The following is a 22,053-nucleotide window of genomic DNA, read 5'->3' as shown; positions in this document are numbered from 1 at the left end:
TGTTTACTATTAAAAAAGTGAAAGTTGTGATTTTTAGAGGAAATCATACAGTTCAATGGTAAATACAATGTTCATCATAAAACCACCTTGCAACAATGTATATTAGTATAAGACTAATTGAATATTTTAGACAATTTTATTTAATATTACATTCTATATTTATAACAAAAAAATTAAGACAACAACAAATTTCTCATAAACCACTAATTATTCAATTTTTTCATACAAAACTCTCAGGTGTTCTTTTAACCCAATGTTCTCAGTCTCCATTGCCAAAACTAGTTCAAGTTTCCCCTCATCATTTAACGTATAAGTTCTTTGAATGCCAATCACTGCAGGATCTTTTGCAAAGCTCATTCTACCAATTTGTGTGCTGCTGGTGTTCAATTTCTTGTTGTCCACAGTTCCTTCTTCCAATGAAGTAAGACCAAAGTTATGTGCAACCATGAAAGCCACCTCATTTGTGCCCGGTTTGATTCTCAAGTATCCAGATTCTAGATGCATCGGCCGCTTTTCGGTGGGATGCCACGTAACTGAGTTGTAATTGAGCATTGGTTGACCAATGGTGGTGAAGGTGAGTTCTTCACAGTATGAAAATGGGTTTATAGTTGGGTAGGATCCGTTGGCACTCACCGATTTCCATTTGCCCAGAAGCCAGGACAACGGTTTCGTTGCTTCGTGTACAGATGTTTTAAACATCTTTGCGAAATTAATTTAATTATTGTTAAATTTCTAACGGGGAGATTTGGTTCTGAAGTTGATATAAAAAATTTTGAGGTTAGGAACTGTTTGAAAATTTGAGCGCGCAATTAAATATTATGATTGTAACTTATTATAAAAAACTACTAAAAGGTGTAAAAGAGTCAGATTGTTTGGTTTAAAGTCTTTTATTAAAAAATAAACATTTTGATTTTCAATTAGGAAACATGAATTAAATCAATTTTATTATTTATAAACATATATTAATATTAATTATTTCAGTAACAAAAATAAATGGATATTTATATTTAACTACATAAATATGTATATTTAATAAAAATAAATATTCTTTTCATTTAATATTTAAAAATATAATATCAATACATTGCAAAAACCAATAGAAATAATTATTCTTCGTAATTGAAAAATATACAAAAGCTTACATGAAAACAGACTGCTGTTTAAGTGTTGCAAGTTGCAACCCACACAAGCTTATGAAATTAGTGGCAATTACAGAATATCACAGTTAGAATAACAAAAAATAAATTATTATTATCTTATACAGACTGCAAATTATAATATAGTACAATGCAGTGAAAATTACGTCAATCTATTTAAAATGTTCATAGGTCACAACATCAACACCAAGACTTGTCCAAAAGACATTTACCTTGGAACCATTTATAATGTAACTGATTTTCGGCCGAGTAATTTTCCAAATTAATAGATTTTTTCGCCTCTTCTTGCACCTGAAATCAACTTTTACATGATGAAACTTACAAAAAATATACAAAACCTTACCATTGGAGGTGGAAAAATACGTTTGCAATCACCACGATTTGCATGTTCCTTATAGGCGCGGACTAAGTCCGCTCGAGTCTCAGGTGACAGACAAGTTTTACATAGCTGACAATCAGGAGAAACACAGCTACTTCGACATAGGGCGCTGTTACAAATACTGGGAAAGACTGCAATGTTTTTATCTGCCACAAACATATCCTCTTCAGCTTTGCTTCTAAAATACATCACGTAATATAATATATTATTTGCATTAAAAAGGTATAGAGTTATAACTTAGGATACAAAAAGTACCTTACTGCAAGGGAGTCTCTTTGAATTTTCTCTCCAATTCCTACAAGACCAAGAACATTGTAAAGGACTTGTTCATAAATTAGTTGATTTGGTGGGTAATGAGCCGAAGATAAATTTGGACTCATGTTAGCCTCCAACAAAAACACTTTCAAATCTTCATCCACTATGAAATCAAATCGCATCATTTCAAAGAAGTTATTTTTAGATTTAAACCTAAAATATACAAAATGCATAAACGGTCAAAGATTAACGTGTTTATAAAACCTTTTTAATACGTCCAAAATGAGGGGTTCTTTTATTAAAATTAATTGGCGTATCGAATCTTCGATTTGTTCCCAGATGACCGACGGATCCTTTCCAAGAACCCTCAAATATGCATTTAAACTGTCCTTCATGCCAAATCCTAAATTGTTGTAATAATAATCCAGGGCTGGAACTTCCCAAACCGGAAGGTAATCATCTCCCACTACATATTTATCCAGGTTGCTGGGGTCAAATGGGAAGTACTTTTTTGGACAGAACCTGCAAATATAATATTTGATTGATTAGGAATATTAAAAATAATAATAACCAATATACCTTAAAAGTGCTTCACTGTTGTAAATGTAAACCCTGAGTGGATCAACTGAGGTGATGACAGTGTATATTCCTATATCAAATTTATGTCCATTGATAAGTAATGGATTGTCCACAAACTTCTGAATAAATGTGCCTTCAGTGTCAAGATCCAAATGATGAATATCTTCAACCTTAATGTTCCTGTGATGGTTGTTCTTCTGCACAAACTTACTGTTCTGATATTGTTCAGCATATTTCAGTAACTTTTCTTTGTCACCTGGTAGTTTAAAAGCGGGAGGAATGTATTGCGAATCTGTGGTGGCCAAATCAACTTTAGTGGTAATGTATCCGGATCCGGGAAAATGATTAACTCTTTGATGAGGCTTCAAATTCTTTAGTTGCTGGTACAGCGTTCTAAATGGATACGCATGAGCCCATAATAAATCCCAATCACTGGTGTTTAGGTCCTTTTTGTAACCCAGTCTGTCTAGAACAACATTGACATGGTGTAAGTGACCGCCGTCCGGAATTTTATCGTATATCCAAAACTTTTTGGAACTATATTTGGGTTGTTCATTCGATTTTAATGTTTCCACTTTACTGAAACATTGCCTACATTCATCACCAGCAATTATTAGAATAGTTAACACGGAAACCACTGCTATAAGTATTGAAAGGCTGTTATATTTTTCGTACGTTTCAACGAGACTATTCACAACAGGCCTCCGTCTGGACTCAACCTAAAAAACAAATGCATTAATTATAATTAATATGCGCAATAAGTACTCATATTACCTTTTGATTAACGATATTATTTCCTTCACTTACGTCTTTCATTGTGCACCGATAAGGAATAGCAACGTGAACGCAATCGGTAAACAATCAGGTACACATCTTACCTTACCTAACGGGTTTTAATTAACGTCTCGCTTGAAAATACTTCAGACAACCTACTTGCGGTCGTAGCGGATTATTTTACAGTGAATATTCCGTACACGTGACCTTGAAATAGGTTTCACCTGTAATTTGAGTATGTAGTGTAATGTCTTTGGACTCATCAATAGGTAGAAAGTCAGACCTAATTTGTATTTCATTGATCTGGATCTCAGGTACCAAAGAAGGACTTGTATTGTCTTCTGAATAAAATAGAAAGTAGTAATTTCAATATATATATATATATATATATATATATATATATACATATATTCTGAATTTCAAATAATAGAACAAATATTCGAATAATGAAACAAATATTTAAATATATTATTCGAATAATAAAAGACACTTTTTACATTAGAATAATTAAATATATATAAATTATTTTTGAGTTTTATTGGATTTGTTGGTTTAATACATAATATTTTTAAATGTTTATATACCTTACCGAATTTTTTAACATAGACATTTTCATAAAATTGAAAACTCAAAATAACTCTTAATAATTAATTCTTACGTCTGCCACTTTGATGTAAATAAACAAGAACTCTATGTTCAATGACGTTGTCAAATCAGTCTATCAAAAATGCACGGCGTTTTCACACGAATACTTTTACACATTTTTTTTGATTCACTGGAATTTTTTTTAAAACTATCTGGGTGGTATTTAAACGTTTAAATTTTCCCGCGATTGATTCAACATAGAGCGCCGCTACACGACTTCGTTGCAAGCTCCATCCGCTTCCTTTCTGTCGTATACACGCGAAGACGACGGTTTAGTGTCTAGAAGTTTTGTTAAAAAAAGTTATGGGTTTCCAAAATATCTGGTACTCTCATCCCCGTAAATACGGCCAAGGATCCAGATCGTGGTAAGTTAAATAGTTTCTTAATCTGATCGTTATTTTACTGGATGTTTAACCTCAATGTTCAAAACAGCATGGTCTTTTACGTTTGTGGATTTATTGAATCTCAAAAACAACAAATGACAATTATAAATTCGTATCAAATTGTGGTTTAAATAAGTATTTTATTTGTTTTTTAAATTGTAAAACCATTGTTAAGCGCAAAAACTCGATATCTAAATGTTGTACGAGGTTATGTTCCATGTTTATCCAACTAGTCCAATTCTCTCATTAACTAATAATTATTAGTGTAAATAATTTAGAGTTATCAATATCTTATTGAAAATTTTTGTTTTCAGTCGAGCTTGCTCAAACAGGCACGGTCTGATAAGGAAATATGGACTCAACCTGTGCCGTCAGTGTTTCAGGGAGTATGCTGGTGACATTGGTTTTAAAAAGGTAAGTCTTTTAGAATTTATTTTCTTTTTCATTTATGACATTCTTCAGAAAGAAGCCAACTTGTAATTTTCTGTCATTTGGATAGGCATTTTATAATTTGAGATGATCTAATTTGAATGCCATTCCTAATATGTAGATTTCAAATTGTTTAAGTAATAGTCATGTATAAATTAAATTGGTAATTACATTCTTGAGATACATAGTTAAATACTTTATATATTTAATGTTATTGTAACATTCACATGTCCGTTATGTACATTTGACAAAAAACTGTGTATATGTATTAAGTTATATAGCACATTACACAGTTTACTAAATTCAATACTTAACAAAGCATAACTATAAATTAGAATGTAATCTTGTAGTATTTTCTTGATGTTATAAGGAAAATTTATTCTTTTGGATCAAAAATTCAATATTATTCATACATTGTTGGTTCTTCTTTTGATACTAGTTTAATTTCTACAATGAAACTTATATTACTTTTCTCTTTTTTCAGCTTGACTAGGAAGTCCTTGTATGGTTTGCTGAGATGCAGTGACAAAATAAGTTTTGTATTTAGTAATTTAAGTCCAACTGACATTGTTCTTCAGTAAACAAATTAACTAAACTTTTATGTATTTTATTTCCACCTTTTAATATTACAAGGAGGAAAATGATAAATGCTAAGTTTAAATTTGTACTAGTGATATAAGTTTAAATACGTTGTCTTCGCAGTAAACTATTTCAATAAAATCAAGCATTTTATTTACATATTAATTTTATTAAACAAAATATAACTAAATCCAAAAAATGAGTATATTACATGTCACATATGTATCAAAATGAGGTGATTAAAAATTGTGTTAAACATAACAAAGGGAATATTTACATCATTGTAATGTATTAAAGGCACTGTTTGTCTAAAATAATGCTTATATCACAAATTTGTCTTTTGTACATTGTTTTCTGGATATACTCAGGATATTCTTTCAATGAATGCCCTCGCTGCTTCGCTTGGTATGACTCTCTGAAAAATAAAAATATATAGAATATTAAACGTAGTAAAATACCAACAGAAAAATTAATATTTTTCAGAAATCATATACAGCACAAAAAGAGTTTGATCCTTGTGAATGAAAGAGACATCATGTACAATAGAGACAGCAAGTCTCCCACTATGGGAGAGACTTCTACTGTCTCTGTCATGCATGATGTCTCTCTAAATTCAGACGGGCCAAACACTTTTTTTACTGTATAACTATTGTTGGCATTATTTAAACAAATGCCTAGGTGATCATAAAACTTAATATCGGCTTTATTAACATATTTAAAGAAATAACTTATTACCTGCCCTATTCCTGCAACCAAAGCCAATATCGATCTTTTCGGAGGTCTGCAGAATCTTTTACCTCCTTCCTGACAACATAAATTTGGAAAACAATCCAAACCATTGTCGCATGGCTTTGGAAACACGTCCAAAATGGGAGGTGGAGGGGGCGTACATTGCATATAGCTCACCAAGGTTCTAATAGCTGTAAACGATTAAATAAATTATTATGTCAACTTTTTCTTCTGCACTCACGTTCTGTAAGCTGTTTTGCAATAGGCATTTTATCCCAAATCGGCTCGGCCGTTCTGCAATAGCCAACTATTTCGCCAGATCTAAGTTTTTCTGGACAACAAATCCTCGGAAGGCAGTCGTCGTCTTTCTCGCATTGTTTTATTTGAAATATTTCGGCTATTGGATCCATCGGACATTTACGATCCACTAATCCAAAGAAGATTGCTGTTAAAAATAAATTTTTAATTACTGTTGTGCATTTCCTGCGAAATGAGTCGCTCATGAAATGAATAATTAGATTGTAATCTCTCCTGTAACACTTGTTATGTCATATGGAATTTTACAACCGGTTAATAAATAATTGTTGGTGATTGGTCAAAAATATATCGGCTTTCTCCGAAATATAATAACTGTACCTGTTAAATTAAGAATTTACTTTTAGTTCAGGAAGCCAGTAAGACACTAATTATATAATCGTTTCAATAAATAAATGGCTGCTCTTTGTTGATATTTTATATAAGAAAGTTTCGTCTCCGAATCGTTATGTAAAATCCGAATAAGGTGAGTACCGCGACTCAAAATGTGTTGTTCCACTTCGTTGAGAGACTACATTCATTTGGATAATTGTCTACTCGCAATGTATAAATTATTCGAACACGATAACTCATAACTACAAAAATTTAAATACTTTATGTTACAGTGTTTTAGAAAGTTTCAAATTTTATTCTTGATTTTACACAAGAAGTAAATATCTTAATAAAACATTATTTACACTAACTGCGTATTTTAATGCTTTTCTATTATACATTACTCACGTTCGTGTTTAATTTCTTCTTGAGGAGGTGGCACCCCTTTGCGGCATCTTTTGTCACAGCAAAGAAGATTTTTTCCTAAAACGCCACAGTCTTTGGTAATGGTGCATGGTAATGCGAAAAACGGTCTAGGTACGTCTTTTCCTGGACAAATTAACTTCGGTTCTTTATCAGTTTTCTTTTCAACGGGTTTTATTTCTTTTATTTCTGGCTTAACATATTTCAAACTTGGTATTGGTGTCGTTTTCTCCGAAGTTTTGATCGCATTTTGAGATGGGCCTTAAAACAATAATAAATGTTTAATAATTTTCTACTGATATTTCCAAAACTTCTAAAATAAAATGTACGTAAGTTCTGTTCTAAATTAATTTAAAATATATTTAGCTAGATAAAATGTATTTCTGTATTGTTTAGGAATTACTCAAGTGTGCGAACATTTTATTGAAGATTATGCAGTCTATTGTGCCGTTAATAATTATCTTAAATGCAAGGCTATCGTATTAATTTACTTTACTACGATATCTAGGTGAATGTTATTATTACGAAATATGACATTTTAAATATAACATCCAGTTTTTTGAAGTTTTATACTAAAATTGCGAAATACCCTCATTATTAATCTGATTAATTACACTACAGAAGTTCCTAAAAGGCTATTAAATCATGTATTATTCATTAAAAATTTTTTATGGAACATTTGTATGTGTCTACATGATGAATTTTTACCACAAATTGCACTAGAAACTTCATACATATTGGTTTTGCAATTACAAATTTATTCTGATCAATTCCTTTAATTTTCCAATCTATTATTATAATAACTATGTATTAATCAAGTATGCAATTATAACACTAACTACAGTTAATGAATTTACGATTCAAAAATAACTCAATGTGGTTTCTGACTCATAGTCAATTAATTAATTAATTTTATAATTAATAAGAATGTAAGCAAGCAATGAACTACTTTATATACCCTTCAAACTGTGATCTTGCATATTTAGAGAAATATTTTATACATTTTTAAATAATAAATACAATTTAGATTAAAAAATCTTACTTTTAACGAAATAATAAATGTAAATTATATTAAACAATGCCATTATTAAACACTTTTTAATATACATTTAAATAATCATTATTTAATATTAAAATACAGTTACATATACGTATGCTTAAAGCAAAATTCACCTGTGGTGGTTTTATCCTGACACAAAACACATAATAATTGCACACACAACACCCCAATTTGAAAATTCCTGTGTCTCATCCTAATTGCTCGAAATCCCGAACTGCCTCTACCCGATCTTCAACATTTCTTCAGCGTGACAAATGCGAATCGCAACTGTAGTTCACGTTCAAAACAAAGACTGACTTTGCTTTCACACACATACATTCAAGAAATTTACTTACCAGAGGCTGTGGCCTTCTTACATAACACTTGCTGCACGTCGTATCGGAGAATTAAGTTGATGAAATTTCGCGCGCGTTGTCGAGATTGCATTCAAGAAGATTGCAGTGATGAAATCTCATGATCTCCATAGTTATTTCTGACCGGTTGCCAAATTAGGCGAATCATCATAATTAGTGTTTCGACCTAAAGTATTTTATTTATAAGAGAAAGCATTTTGTGTGGGAGATTTTTATTGGATTCTATTAACTAATAAGTACATTTAATTTTAAGGCATATTAAATATTTGAAATGGCAATTACCAGACACTTAACTGAACATTGCATTTAATTCTTAATCACTTAATTAAGTGCAGATTATTTTCGTCAATTCGAGTATCAAAGTTAAGTAAACAATTATTTTGAAAATAAAAATGGTTTTATTATACGCATATTTTTATATGATAAATAAATATTTTTATATGATAATTGACATATAATTAATAAACATTAATTATTACTATTCATTCATTCATATAGTAATTGCTACTAAATAATAGCAATTTTTATAAATTAACTTACATTTACATAAACTGTTAAGTAGAGTGTTGTTATAATGTAATTTTATTATTTTATGAACATTTTAATACTCTGAATTATTGATGGTATAGTCAACTAATCAAACGTAACTTGCATTACGAGTAATTATTTATTTATGTACACTTTATAAACATATTATCTCGGGCATGTGAATACTGCGATTCCTTTTCAACCTTTATGTGTTAAATGTAAATGCTTGGAACATTTAATTATAATGTATTAGCATATTTATTTATTCATACAAATAGTATTCCTAATAACTGCATTCTTTTAATTCATCTAAATATCAGACATGTACTTAATATATCAAATAATTTTGTATAAATAAAACTAATTATAATGGAAACTGTCTTATATTAACATACATACGTATATACTACATATTATAATGTACAATACAATAATTTGTATAAAAATATATTAATCCTACCATAACAAGTAAGTTACAACTAATATTGTTTATCAATTTTTACATATAAAATTACGCGATTTAATTATACATTCTAAAGTAGTTAATTAAGAAAACACTTTTTATCACATAATAAACAGAGTTAGGTGAGCACAAAATGTAATCAGGTTAATTGCCTGCCCTGGCTTGTTGTAGTTGGGCACTAAGAACCACCAGCTTCTCACTCAAGCGGGAATTATGCTCTTTCAAATGCCTTATTAAATCAGCCTGATGGAAATAAAAATAATTAAGTGGATATCCTTGATAATTAAAAATATGACAAACCTGTCTTTCTAGGAATTCATACACTTTGTCGCCCAACTGCCTGTATCCCACCTCACTCTGTCCAAAGTTTTCTGGTGCAGAACAATTTTCCCAATCTTCTCTTTGCACATCTGGTGGAGCTTTTGTTTTATTGAATTTCCATACCTTGTCTAAGAAATGATTTATGTAAAATATGTGAATGGGTGAAGTTTTGAAACACTTACTAATATAACTAACATGTACACCTAACAGACAGCATCCTTCCACAGTGATTAAAGCACAAATGTAGGCTATTGGTGACATGGCCCCACCTTTAATGCATTTCTCAGCAAAGTCATCAGGGTAGAAGTGCTGCATTACTGTTTGTACCAGCATAATAGCAACACTCCATAAACTTACAATATAAAAAGGAATCTGTCCATGGAAATGAACCCTTTGATAAAAGTCAAGATAGCCATTTAATCTCAGATTGCGGTGGGCCAATTTAATTATTTGATCAAGTACCTAAAATTAATTAAAAGTTAATGACAACCAAAGAGTTGTGGTTTAAATTATTACCAGCGTTAAAAACCATAATGCTATGTGCATATAAATAATGATAAAATATTCTTTGCATTTGCTCTTTTCATCTGGATGAAGTATCGCAAACACAATAGCAACAATATTCAGAATTACAGTAAACAACAAATGGAAGCTAACATAAGGGATGGTCTTCACGGGAAAAACACCGAAAGATTCTAAAATTGGTTCCAAATGCTCCCTGTCTTCCATGTTCACGGACTCGCTAAAAAACGTTGCGCCCTGAAATGGCAAAATGTTATTAGTTAATTTTAGAAATGATTCATGATTTATAGGTTAGAATGATTAAAAATGCAATTAACTTACACCTGAATTTGTGTTCATGCTTCTGGACAGGCTGACCATAGTTTAACGTACGAAATTAACAAACACAAGCGGCAGATTAGTCATATTTTCAAGAGATATTCCTTTTGAGACACTGATAAAGCCGCAATGTTTTGATTGTGTTTGACACTGAATGCACCTTCCAAGTATGCAACATACAGTACCCCTCTACTTCTGTTACGAGGAGCAATCTATGTTTATCTTGTCATGTATTTTTCAGTCCTTCACCAACTATGCTATGAAAAATAAATTATATACAATTTTTGTTAATTTTTATTGTACGTATTATTTTGCCGAATATCAAATAAAATAATAAATACACTTAATATTTTCGTTTAAAATCTTAACTTTAAAACTGAAAATTAAGCACAAAATACATAAATAAATAAATAAACTTAATGGAAACGAATGTTCTAATTTTAATTTTCAAATACACAATATTGAAGAAATATTTCAAATTTGTATTTTTTAAATTAAGTACTTGTTATAATTATAAATATAGTAAATTATATTGACTCATTATTAAAGTACCTTGATTAATTTTATGAGTGCCACATAATAAATCCTTATTTCCTTTTAACAAATATAAAAAACCTTTAAAGGACCTATTATTTAAAAACAAACAACATTGTTATAAAAGATTCTAGACATTTGATTATTTTTTGTTAAATAATGTTATATACTAAGAGATTCCTCATAAAAAATATGTTGCCAGCCGACAAGTAGGTTGACAAGACAATTATTTTGATAGATTGGAGTCCAGTTTCTGCTTGTTATTATTAAGTGTTTACCAGAAATATGTGCGATATTGATTTTTAATATCGCACAATAATTGCTTTTATACACCTACTAACATTTTCTTTGTCCAACTAAGAGACACATAAAAACATAATCACATATAAATAACCGAAGAAATAATTAAATATTGAATGTTTTAAAATCAGCATTTACTACGTTAACTCTAATTAAATATTCCTGTGTTGATTTCCTCTTTAATTAACTAATTATCATCGATTGCGGACGGGTCAGATAGTATCGACGACATGAAAGCTCACTTTTAATAACCGACAGTTAAGTTCATTAATGGAAAGCACATAATAATACTTTAGGGGATTTTTTCATCCGAGTCAATCGACATTGTTACTTTCGCCGTATAGTTCTCGAAAAAAAACACATACATATAAATTTTGGAGTCAAAATCATTAAAAATAATTGATAGTTATTAAAATAATTTTTAATTAATAGTAATAATTAAATGTTTAAAATATATTTAAAAATATGTGAGCGTATATTATTATTAAAACTCCAACATACTATTCACCATTTTAAAGAAAACATATACATGCATATTTCAAGACTCTTTTCCTGAACCCGAACAAATTGTTCATCATAGAAATAAACATTTAAACCCAACAGCTAAGATGTAATGTGTTTCCATTAGAAATAAACAATTTTAACAAAACACTTAATCGTTTGTTTTGAGAAGATCATTTTTGAAATTGATTCTAAGATTTGCTAGACGGAATATTTAATGTAGCAATACTGTTCAAAAACTACAAACATCAGTAAGCCGATGAATATCGATATACATATCTGAAATTAGTTTTATTGTGTGTTTACACTAATACACGATCGTGTGAATTATTTTGCGCGCATGTGTAATTTATGAATTTTCGCGAAAGCATTGCTTGAACGGTTTTCCGTCGTTTGTTTTTCCAACATTCACGGTCGTCGCGACGCTGGAAACAAGTGAAAAGCGCGGGCGAGTGTCAACGGTGGCGCTTTCCCTCCTTGAAAGTGATGCGTTCTTTGAGTGCCATGTAGGAACTCACTAATAAGTTTGTTTTTGGAGTAAGTATTGTTTCACTTAATTAACTTCTGAACATATTTGAGGTAAAACTAATTTATTGTTCTTTTTTTTCTTTAATTGTTAATTATTTCTCAAAATTATAATTTTATTGCAGCATATTTTATTTTCGGTTCTCAAATTAAATTAATATATTTTTAAATTAGAAATATTTTTGAAATATTCAATGAACGATCAATAATAATAATAATAATTATTGTATTCATCACAAATATAATTTGTAAAAAATATCAAGAAGTAACCTCTTTTGCACAAAACTAATTAACTTAATTAATATAACATCCGGGTAATAATACACTAATCAAACGTTGTTATTCGATCTTCTTTTAACAAATAATGCTACACCATTAAAATTAATAAATTGTTTCTGGATGTGCCTTTTAATTCATTTCAGATATTTTTAATTGTAGATAATGTAACTGAAATATAATAAAAATGTCATCCCAAGAGGATATCAACATAGAGTCACCTTTAGACAATGTCAAAGACGTGTTTGAGCCAAAACAGGCACCCAAAATTATCAGAGTGCTCACCGTTTTGGCGTATGTCCTCAGTGTATCTATGGCTGCAATTCTGTTGTCTATTTATTACATATTCATATGGCAAGGAAAGCCACATATAGGAGCGCAAACATCCTTTGCAGAATTTGTTAATCCATCAAAAAATGACACCAGGTAATCTTCTGATTATATTCGTGCTAGTGTACTGAAAGTATTTTGTTTATTCCAGGGTTGATTATAATGACACACATATCATTCCAAGCCATTTAATAAAAGATCCACCACTTCTTCTTGAAGAAAATTACGTTGTGACGTTCGATTTGAACGATTTAAACACAACAGATGGGCCAAATTTTGCGAACCATACAAGTAAGTTTATTAAAATTTTAGATAAAAATTAAGTAAATAGCGCAGAAAGACTTTTGTATAAATAATTGTTAGATAATATAAGTTCAAATAATTGAAATAAAGCCATTTGAAGGTGTGTCCCGTTTATAAATTCGGTCTTGCGAAATGTGATTAAAAAATTGGTTAACATGTCAGGGAAATGTAACCGTAGAATGTCCGCTAAGTAATTCCCATGAAATAGAAAACATAAAAGTGTATTCCCAACAGGGTTACGTAAGGCTAATATGGTTTATGGTATCATGAAAATTAAATTAGAATTAATCTTTTTATGAAGGTAACCTATTGTCGGAGGTAATAAATTATTACAAAAAAGACACTAATGGAAATCTTAAACGACATTTTCAAGGAACAATGTGTTAAGGAAATGCGGATGCTTTGAATATTTAACATGCAACTGTATATCATTTTTAGTACACGAGAAATTCCTGCAAATATTCATATGAGTTTATGGATAATAAAGAGTATGTTTGTGACGTCACAATTACGTAAGTGTTTCGTCATTTCTCATGGTTTTTAATTTGACTTGGGTTTCAAAATCAAATATTTCGCTAAAAAACTAAATAATTATTACCAACACCAAATGTAATAATTAAAAATATAATATTTGGATAAATTACATAAAAGAAAGGTTAAATAAAATTTATTAATTTATTTGAAACAGGAATAGATTAAAATAATATTTATGTTATACACATATACAAATTAGTTAAAGAAATTATGCACTTTTAGTTATTATTTATTTTTTTACAACTCGTTGCAACGTATGTAAGAATCTAATAAAAACAGGTCAAAAGTTACAAATACAAATTAAATACTTTTTAGTTGACCCAGGTTTTTTTATTTTAATGTGCAACCTACTCTTTTAATATAAATTATTATATTATTATTACTTATTACATCCAGACAAATAAAATATTAATATAAGGAAATATTTCACTGAAGAGATTAAATTTTCAATTAATTATTCAATTCAGTTTATGATTTAATAAGTTTGCATTGACTTAATTTATTTTAAATGGTAATTTCTACTTAATGTAATATTTTTTTAATATTTAGTTTTTATATGATTTGATGTTAAATTACAACCATATACAGTAAGTCTAGAGAAATAGCGCACGTTAATTAGGAAATGCACATTAATTAAATCAAATAATTAAAATATTTTATATTTCATTTAAAATAATTCCATTATATTCTTTTTCCAATTATTCATTTTGTACTTAAATCAAAATAATTTCTACTTAAATTAAATCTTAAATAAAATAAATGTGAAATGTGGCTGGTCTTGTTAATATGTTGTTGAGTCCCCTTTGTTTGTTATAACTACCTGAAAACGGTGAGGCAAAAATTCAATGAAATATCGGCAACAGTCGTTTGAAATTAAATTTCATTCCAATTAATAATTAATCACAATTCATCTAAATTTGATAATTTATGGTGTATTAATCGAGATTGTATGTCGTTCCACAAGTTTTCAATTGTATTTAGATCCGGTTTTTATGCTGGTAAATCGAGAATTTCAACATTTTCATCTATCAACCGTCGTTGAACAATTTTGGATGCATGTTCTATTGAACTTGGATTCATCACGTCGAAGTACCTCTTGTCAAAATTTTGGAGAATAATTTATACATTTTTGTGCAAACTTTCAGTCTTATTCGAATACTCTTTTTTGATACCAATGGCTTTTTTACTGATATAGATCCTTGCAAGTTTTGTTCTTTCAGTCGACGTCTCATTGTTCTTCTAGACACACTGATATTGTATGACAAAATTAATTCATTTTTTATTTAACTAGAGGATAAGAAAATATGTCATTTACTGATTTGTCCAATTTGTTAATAAATAAAAGAAATTGTCTTTTCGTTAGTACATTTTTTATTGTATTTTCGTTACATATTTGTTAATAATCATTGTAAACTATTTTTAGGAAGCATCATAAGTTTTTAACGATATCAGCAATATTTAGACCTTGATGTTTTATGTTAATTATTATTTTCCTGGAGAACAATGTTTCTTTCTTCTCACTGAAAGTGAATTTATTTAATAAAATAACATAAATCTTACTAATAATAAATTCTAATCTTATGATTAGTAGTTATATAACTACTAGGAAAATTAAGACTTGAAAAAATTTGTATTAAATCCTTTTATGAAATATCTTCACCACTGTATAAATGAGTAAAATTAAAAGAGTTTGTATATGTTTTTTTTTTTCATAATCTCTGATTGTTTGTTATTGTCTCTTTTTTTAAACTGTTTCTAAAAATGAAATGTTTGACTGACAAATATGCATGTCTGTCTTCAATCAGAGGATATAAAGAAGTCGTATAAACAAAACGGTGATGACGTTTACTTTATATGAAAGTTATTATAAATAAATCACTCACTTTCTATTTTTATCTATTTTTACACCAGTATAATTTAAATTTGTGAACTGGTCTATAATAAATATATCAGTATTTATTAAATATTATTGGTAAAGTGTAAATTATTATATACTAAGGTTTCAGACAGATAAACTTTTACAATTAACATAATCATATTAAATTTAAAAAATACACAAAAATTATCAAGTACAATGATTAATTATTTATAATAAAAAAATCCCAGATTATGTAAAACAACGCCTATTATTACGAGAATTAAATCACAACTTTTTATGTAACCCCTAAAATTAATTACCTAAACGAATGCATTAACTCCCCAGTATATTTAATAAATAATTTTGAAATGAATAGTCTTTCTTAAACCGCGCTAAATAGAAAATTAATTAACATGGTAACTCGCGAAGCGTAAATCAATCTCGTAAATATTTTGACTAGAATAATAATTACGTTTAGCCAAGAGAATACCCGATTTAATTTTAAAACAAAACACAATTGGATTCTGCGCCCCTCAGTACAGATCAAACAGCTGACGGCACCGGTATCGATTCCCCCCTTCAAGAACGATGCACCTCAAAAATCAAAATAAATTTCGCCCCAAATACTAAAATAATAGCCTGCCACGCTGCCGGTTCCACGATCGATACAAAATCGCGGTACGAAACAAAACACCGTACGTACGGCCCTTCGTGACCGAGATTTACCTTTAACCTGATTATTCGCCAAAGATCAGCGTGGCGTTGCAATTGCTGCGGAAGTTCCTGCAGGTGATTAAGTCCAGTATGTCCTACAGTTCGCTGAATGGGTTCAAAGCAAAGACGGACGGATCGCAAAAGGTGATATCACCACCCACATGTCAGGATGTTAAGTTCGCCGGCGAAGAGGCGAAAGACAAGCTCTACGAGCCGAAGCACAAGAAGAAGCTGGTGCGTGTGTTGACTGTGGTGGCGTACGTATTTTTCGTGTCACTTGCGGCTATCATGCTCTCGATGTATTATGTATTTTTGTGGAACGGCGATGCTAAAGTGGAAACGAGAATCGTGTCCGTCAGGTTTGATCAAACGCCACTTATGCAAGAGCTGGTAGAGACGCGTCAGCAGCTCCAGATGTTGCAGAAACAGGCTAGGATTTATATGAGGTGCAACGATTTCGCTGCAGGTAAATCGTTGTTTTTGCGCTGGAAAGGCAACTGATCAAATTTCATTCATCATTTTGAATATTTAAGTCTTTAATTTAAATCATTCACCATAATTTTAAATTAATATTTGTACCGCACAATTCAAACTCAAATTAAGTAATAATTAACATCAACATATCAACAGGTAAACGTACGTAATTAATCTAAAAAAAGTTTCTCATTAGTCTCTATAAATATTCTACAAAACTTGGCCCAAATAATGAATAAACAGTCGTATTTGGGATCGATAGTAAATTGCGGACCGAAATAACACACTTTAGTTGACCGAGATTTACCTTTAACCTGATTAACTTGATGAGTTTTTTTTTATTTTAAAAAGTTTTTTATATAATTTGTAGAGTTGTTCAACAGTTTTTATCACATTATTTATTAAATTAAATTTATATCACTATTTAATAAAAATCACTTATTTATTTAATATTTAATATAATTTTTATTATGATTTATAACTATTTAAAATTGTTAAGGATGCATATGTTAGATATTAATATTTAAACAACAATAGTAAATATTTCAAAAATACTCACATAAGATATTAAGAGTTATTTATAGCACAATGATAATGTTATTCTAATAAAATGGATCTACAGAGTTAGAGCGTTTAAATATTTTTCGACATTGCTGCAGTAAACATTTAAAGCCAACAAGGTCAGTTTTCTGAGTTATATTTTATTAATAAAATAAAACATTATATATTTTCAGTAACCATTAACACTGTTGTTATAGGTCTGCAGCAGCAGTATACTGAAGATGAATCCGAACTAGACAACGAAACAACCACTTCCACACCAATAATGACCACAACCGAAGAAGTTGAAGAGGAGGAAAACACGACGTGGCCTGATTATTCCGAGGATTTCGTACAGAAAAAGAAAAGATCAATTTTTTTAAAGAGAATAATGAATTTCAAATATGCTTACGATGATGACACCAAATTATTTTAAGATTCTATTATTGTATTCAATAAAAAGATCAATAAACGTTTCCTAGCAAAATTTGCTTAGAACTGACTGTAAAGATTTAATCAAACGTAGGATTTTGGTAGAGTAAGTTAAACACCAACCACAGTTAACGGTTAAACATCTGTGGTTGTGATAAACAAGCTTTAAACTTTAAATTTATTTTTGGTAATAAACTTTATCCGTTAGATTATTACGTTTTGAAATATCTTATAGATATAATCAAATTGGAAATGTAACTATTAAATGATAAGGTTTATTTTACCATTACATACTGTAATATATTTTATTTGTAGTAATATATACCATTAGACTAAGTAAAAACTACATATATGTTGATTTATATAAAATTTTATATATTAATGGTAGGTTTATATAAAAAATTGTTTTGAGAATAAGCATGTCTCATATTTGTTTATGAATGGATTTAAATCTTAAAGTATCCTACATTCCATACAACGACCATAGTTAATAATCTAAATAAATTTGAACCCATTCATATTCGTATTTTGTATCTATTGTAATACAATTTTAATAATGGAAGTATATATCAAAACATAAAATATTGTTTTCCTCAATCCATTCTAGACCGCAGGGAAATAAAATAGAATTATCATAAAAACAAATTTTAATACAACAATAATTTAAATATAATATAAAATCGAAACAAGAAGTTGCTGTTTAATAAAAGATCACGTCACGTTAACAGCATATGAACTTTTCTGTCTGACTGCACCATTTTTGCGGCACGAACTGTTCCCACTATTGACGATAATTGATGAACATCATATTTTGAATAGATAACATTCACAGTCATATTAGATGAACTTCCTACTTTCCTATTCATGTTGCCTTCCTAAAATTTTACGTATAATTAATCATTTTGCATCACTAGAGCAAACCAGATAGTACCTGCATAAGGTTACAGATCTCATAATAGAAATGTGGGAACATTGGGAGCTGATAGAAAACAATGTGTCTTATGCCTTTCACTCTTATCCTATTGAAGAAATGATATCTTTCAGTATACAACATGAAGTGAGCGTCGCCGTGGAAGAACATGTCCCTTGCTCTCGCAATTTTATTCTCCTGCAAAACAAGCGAATTTTAAAAACGATATTCCATCATCACTTGGATATCATACCTTGGAATATTCACAAATCTGTGTGAAACCAATGTCTTCTCTTTTGAAGTAGTTCCTCAATCGAACATAATCGAAATAATTAGGCACAAATATGAGCGTCTGTTTCATTAACGTGTCCCTTTGTTGGGGTAAAATTTTGTTAATAAAGAAGTCAAATCTATCTTCAATTGAGGTGGCAGCATTTGCTGAATCAAATCTGTGAAATACATGCGGAAGTTGCACAAACACTTGCGAAATACTGCCGAATTCAATGTTATTTGCAGTTTTGACTTTTCCAGCATAGTTGAGACATTTTTTATTGAAAATCGAATTGATCTCCGGCAAAACTGTTGATGAAAATATGAGCGTTTGACGATAATATTTGGCCCATCCGTTCAAACTCCACGACCTCACTCTGGAAAAGTCTGTACCATGTGAGTTTTTGGGTTGCATATGTATGTGGTTCATTATGTGAACAACATGATCCCAATTTTGCATCAGGAATAGCTCCATTTGATCAAATATTAACACTTCTATTGATGCGAGGAAATCGTAGTCTCTGTCTGGTTCGCCTTCCGCACCTATAATCGTTCTAAGGCCTAGAGGTGATGCCACAATGATGTCAGATGAATAAAAGTCTGCATATAACTAAAAAATATTTACTTATTATTAGAATCTAGGTCTTAAAAATAATTTTAATATGATACACTTACTTTTAAACTTTTCTTGGTAACTGTAATACCAATTTTGAAGTCGTCACTTGTATTACCAGCGAATGTTCGCTCGTAATCTTCGGGTTTCGGATTTTTCTTAGGCATAATCAATTCATTTCCAGTATAGTCTTCAATGAACCTAAGTTTATTCATAACATTTCCTTTGTCTACTGGAAGCAATATTTCCATTATATTATTAATTACTTTATAAGCCGAATCTTTGAATGGTAAAATTATAAGCACCTGTAATATTTTAATTATGTTAAACAAAGAAATTCACATCATTAAATACTTACTTTAGGTCGCACAAGGCCTTGATCTCTAAATTCATCAGGCACATCAGCTTTCTTGGACAACCTAGCATTATGATGAATAACTTTAAGTCTTGTTTTTAATACATGATTGATTGCATGAAGGCAATACACATATCTTATTTCTTCAGCATTATCAAAATTTCTTTCACTAAAATAAAAGTCCTGGTAATTATTGACCACAGAAAATATTTCTTTTTGTAAACCAGTAAACACATGCTTACTATTTGGTAATAAGCACTTATTTGACTTTTGAAGCTGTGGAATAATCTGCGACTTGATGAACAAATCTGCAGGTTTTTCATTTTTAATTAAGACAGGCTTTTCACCCAAAGGGGCATATATTTGTTTTTCTTCAATACTAAACTGATTCACCTCAGGTTCAGATATCTTGTCACATTCAGGAATTTGAATAAGCAGATTACCCAATTTGGGCCATTTTTCATTGCTGTTTATCATGATGACTTTGGGCTGTTGCAATTTAGATACTAGTTTTTCATGTAGGTCATAAAATAGATGTCGTACAAAAGGGTCTTTTGCATTATCAGTTTCATCCTCTTCATTTTGAGTCTTATCTTCTTCATTATCTTTAGTGTTGAGCTCTTCTTCATCTATATCTTCCTCTTCTTCAACAAAATCACTCTCTTCCTCTTCAACATCTTGTGCTTCTCCTTCTTTAACACTGTCATGATCTTCCTCTTCAAGAATCTCATCATCAACTTCCTCTTCTTCAACCCCCTCATCATCTACTTCCTCCTCTTCAAGATCTTCATCATCCACATACTCATCTTCAACATGTTCATCCTCTGTCTCCTCTTCTTCAACATCACTTTCTTCACTACTGTCTATAGCAAGTGACTTTTTATTATTTACACCACCAAATGTTTGTTGTAATTGTTTTAAAGCATCTTCTTCTTCATCTTCATATTCAGATGAGGATTCTTGTAGTTCTGGTTCCTTTTCAATTTTTGCCTGTTTGGGCTCAGGCAAGGTATCATTTTGATTAAATCGTTTCCTTTTTGTACCTTGATTATCATTTTTGTACAAACTATAAGTTTTCCTAGGTTTGTGGGGCTTTTTCGAGTTGCCTCTACCTTGTTTGCCTTTCTTTGCTTTTCCACGACCACCACCCACAACATCACGATATTTCAACTTGCCTTTAGCCATTTGTTACAGTAATTGTAGCAACCGGATTTAAATTCCACACGTTGTGATTGTTGTTGATATTTGAGGTTATATTTTGATTTTCAAAGCATTGCGAATTACCAACTTAAATATTTTACTAATATTAGTTGTAAATACACAAGGCAGTTTAAACACTTGTAGGAGACATCTAAGGATGAATTCAGTATGCTCTATGGCTAAAGGACTATTCTTAAAAGCATTTAAATTTGGAAATAGGTAGGCAGCCCGGTCTGCACCTATTCACCCTGGACATCTACGTCAGCGATTAATTGTGTGTGTAACCTTTGTTGATTGGGATTTTGAATTTCGAAGATCAAAGACGCAGGTAACTGTATTTAGATTATTTATAGCTACTATTAAATCAAAAATGAAAAAATAAAATGCTAACAATTATAGCAGAAAATCATAATTTGTAAGAAAGTGTTCCCGTAGCAAACGAGAGATGTCACTACATACACAAATTTTAGTTTTTCGTAGATTTTTGTTGCTTGTTTTGTGTAATTAATTTTCAGTAGTGTTCATAGTTTGGTAATTTCTTATATCAAACTATATGTTCTAACTGTAATTTATAGATACATATGATGTGAGTACAAATACATTACTTTTATTTAGTTAGTAGATTTAACTGAAACATTTATTTCACGACTGAAAAAAACAGTTTTTTAGTAGTGAAATAAAGTCGACCAATTTTTCATTCTATACTATTATAAGTATTTGAAATTGTGATCTCAACAACACACCACCACCAAGAAGATGATCTGTTCATCCAAGTGTGGATAACCATAACTGGTAAAGTTATGAGTAACACTCATAACTAGTGAATCATTGATTCTTATATGATTTTATTTATTTTTTTT

At 30.1% G+C, this 22,053-nt stretch overlaps 7 protein-coding genes across 9 annotated transcripts; 2 read left to right on the top strand and 5 right to left on the bottom strand.

Annotated features, from left to right (window-relative positions):
• Window positions 1-121: 121 nt before the first annotated feature.
• On the bottom strand, window positions 122-793 carry LOC109599095 (peroxynitrite isomerase THAP4-like). Its single transcript, XM_020015040.2, has one exon. It carries the CDS (start codon window positions 697-699, stop codon window positions 208-210), a length of 492 nt encoding a protein of 163 aa, XP_019870599.1. The 5' UTR covers window positions 700-793; the 3' UTR covers window positions 122-207.
• Window positions 794-1,266: 473 nt separating this feature from the next.
• Window positions 1,267-3,368, bottom strand: LOC109598978 (probable tubulin polyglutamylase ttll-15). The gene is made up of 6 exons (XM_020014892.2): window positions 3,145-3,368; window positions 2,371-3,089; window positions 2,056-2,313; window positions 1,792-2,004; window positions 1,501-1,714; window positions 1,267-1,448 (listed from the first exon to the last, which is right to left on the bottom strand). Exons 1-6 carry the CDS (start codon window positions 3,184-3,186, stop codon window positions 1,338-1,340), a joined length of 1,557 nt encoding a protein of 518 aa, XP_019870451.2. The 5' UTR covers window positions 3,187-3,368; the 3' UTR covers window positions 1,267-1,337.
• Window positions 3,369-3,999: 631 nt separating this feature from the next.
• LOC109598741 (40S ribosomal protein S29) lies at window positions 4,000-5,196 on the top strand. The gene is made up of 3 exons (XM_020014664.2): window positions 4,000-4,154; window positions 4,487-4,586; window positions 5,086-5,196. Exons 1-3 carry the CDS (start codon window positions 4,093-4,095, stop codon window positions 5,092-5,094), a joined length of 171 nt encoding a protein of 56 aa, XP_019870223.2. The 5' UTR covers window positions 4,000-4,092; the 3' UTR covers window positions 5,095-5,196.
• Window positions 5,084-8,461, bottom strand: LOC109598448 (uncharacterized). Of its 2 annotated transcripts, none has more exons than XM_049960974.1 (5): window positions 8,355-8,461; window positions 6,945-7,220; window positions 6,151-6,354; window positions 5,916-6,100; window positions 5,084-5,595 (listed from the first exon to the last, which is right to left on the bottom strand). In XM_049960974.1, exons 1-5 carry the CDS (start codon window positions 8,443-8,445, stop codon window positions 5,545-5,547), a joined length of 807 nt encoding a protein of 268 aa, XP_049816931.1. In that variant the 5' UTR covers window positions 8,446-8,461; the 3' UTR covers window positions 5,084-5,544. The 2 variants fall into 2 exon arrangements, with proteins under 2 accessions (XP_049816931.1, XP_049816932.1); XM_049960975.1 differs by lacking the exon at window positions 8,355-8,461 and adding an exon at window positions 8,133-8,272.
• An 802-nt stretch (window positions 8,462-9,263) lies between these two features.
• On the bottom strand, window positions 9,264-10,686 carry LOC109598706 (transmembrane protein 192). The gene is made up of 5 exons (XM_049960972.1): window positions 10,528-10,686; window positions 10,201-10,443; window positions 9,867-10,146; window positions 9,664-9,812; window positions 9,264-9,606 (listed from the first exon to the last, which is right to left on the bottom strand). Exons 1-5 carry the CDS (start codon window positions 10,564-10,566, stop codon window positions 9,508-9,510), a joined length of 810 nt encoding a protein of 269 aa, XP_049816929.1. The 5' UTR covers window positions 10,567-10,686; the 3' UTR covers window positions 9,264-9,507.
• Window positions 10,687-12,253: 1,567 nt separating this feature from the next.
• On the top strand, window positions 12,254-18,360 carry LOC109598689 (uncharacterized). 2 transcript variants are annotated; one of them, XM_020014597.2, is made up of 4 exons: window positions 12,254-12,396; window positions 12,823-13,086; window positions 13,142-13,281; window positions 17,632-18,360. In XM_020014597.2, the coding sequence occupies exons 2-4, from the start codon at window positions 12,848-12,850 to the stop codon at window positions 17,847-17,849; spliced, it is 597 nt and encodes a 198-aa protein (XP_019870156.1). In that variant the 5' UTR covers window positions 12,254-12,396; window positions 12,823-12,847; the 3' UTR covers window positions 17,850-18,360. The 2 variants fall into 2 exon arrangements, with proteins under 2 accessions (XP_019870156.1, XP_019870163.1); XM_020014604.2 differs by lacking the exons at window positions 12,254-12,396; window positions 12,823-13,086; window positions 13,142-13,281 and adding an exon at window positions 16,255-16,865 and having other exon boundaries at window positions 17,632-18,357.
• A 114-nt stretch (window positions 18,361-18,474) lies between these two features.
• LOC109598723 (U3 small nucleolar RNA-associated protein 25 homolog) lies at window positions 18,475-21,305 on the bottom strand. Its single transcript, XM_020014640.2, has 5 exons — window positions 19,997-21,305; window positions 19,701-19,943; window positions 19,009-19,635; window positions 18,777-18,953; window positions 18,475-18,720 (listed from the first exon to the last, which is right to left on the bottom strand). The coding sequence occupies exons 1-5, from the start codon at window positions 21,176-21,178 to the stop codon at window positions 18,562-18,564; spliced, it is 2,388 nt and encodes a 795-aa protein (XP_019870199.1). The 5' UTR covers window positions 21,179-21,305; the 3' UTR covers window positions 18,475-18,561.
• Window positions 21,306-22,053: the final 748 nt, after the last annotated feature.

Source organism: Aethina tumida, chromosome 1 (assembly GCF_024364675.1).
Source record: "Aethina tumida isolate Nest 87 chromosome 1, icAetTumi1.1, whole genome shotgun sequence".
Classification (NCBI taxonomy): domain Eukaryota; kingdom Metazoa; phylum Arthropoda; class Insecta; order Coleoptera; family Nitidulidae; genus Aethina; species Aethina tumida.
This window is presented reverse-complemented; position numbering and strand designations above follow the sequence as displayed.

Bases quoted from the DNA above. Each gene is read 5' to 3' on its own strand.
- LOC109599095 (XM_020015040.2), bottom strand. From the start codon at position 699: ATGTTTAAAACATCTGTACACGAAGCAACGAAACCGTTGTCCTGGCTT.
- LOC109598978 (XM_020014892.2), bottom strand. From the start codon at position 3,186: ATGAAAGACGTAAGTGAAGGAAATAATATCGTTAATCAAAAG. The intron at 2,314-2,370 runs GTATATTGGTTA...TTATATTTGCAG, and splicing joins AACAGTGAAGCACTTTTAAG to GTTCTGTCCAAAAAAGTACT. The intron at 1,715-1,791 runs GTACTTTTTGTA...GATGTATTTTAG, and splicing joins AGAGACTCCCTTGCAGTAAG to AAGCAAAGCTGAAGAGGATA.
- LOC109598741 (XM_020014664.2), top strand. From the start codon at position 4,093: ATGGGTTTCCAAAATATCTGGTACTCTCATCCCCGTAAATACGGCCAA. The intron at 4,155-4,486 runs GTAAGTTAAATA...TTTTGTTTTCAG, and splicing joins GGCCAAGGATCCAGATCGTG to TCGAGCTTGCTCAAACAGGC.
- LOC109598448 (XM_049960974.1), bottom strand. From the start codon at position 8,445: ATGCAATCTCGACAACGCGCGCGAAATTTCATCAACTTAATTCTCCGA. The intron at 6,101-6,150 runs GTGAGTGCAGAA...AATCGTTTACAG, and splicing joins TGCAAAACAGCTTACAGAAC to CTATTAGAACCTTGGTGAGC. The intron at 5,596-5,915 runs GTAATAAGTTAT...TTTATTTTTCAG, and splicing joins TGGTTGCAGGAATAGGGCAG to AGAGTCATACCAAGCGAAGC.
- LOC109598706 (XM_049960972.1), bottom strand. From the start codon at position 10,566: ATGGTCAGCCTGTCCAGAAGCATGAACACAAATTCAGGT. The intron at 10,444-10,527 runs GTAAGTTAATTG...TTGCCATTTCAG, and splicing joins GCATGAACACAAATTCAGGT to GGCGCAACGTTTTTTAGCGA. The intron at 9,813-9,866 runs GTAAGTGTTTCA...ATCATTTCTTAG, and splicing joins TGTACATGTTAGTTATATTA to ACAAGGTATGGAAATTCAAT.
- LOC109598689 (XM_020014597.2), top strand. From the start codon at position 12,848: ATGTCATCCCAAGAGGATATCAACATAGAGTCACCTTTAGACAATGTC. The intron at 13,087-13,141 runs GTAATCTTCTGA...TGTTTATTCCAG, and splicing joins CCATCAAAAAATGACACCAG to GGTTGATTATAATGACACAC. The intron at 13,282-17,631 runs GTAAGTTTATTA...CTGTTGTTATAG, and splicing joins AAATTTTGCGAACCATACAA to GTCTGCAGCAGCAGTATACT.
- LOC109598723 (XM_020014640.2), bottom strand. From the start codon at position 21,178: ATGGCTAAAGGCAAGTTGAAATATCGTGATGTTGTGGGTGGTGGTCGT. The intron at 18,954-19,008 runs GTATGATATCCA...CTTGTTTTGCAG, and splicing joins AGATTTGTGAATATTCCAAG to GAGAATAAAATTGCGAGAGC. The intron at 18,721-18,776 runs GTACTATCTGGT...GTAAAATTTTAG, and splicing joins AGATCTGTAACCTTATGCAG to GAAGGCAACATGAATAGGAA.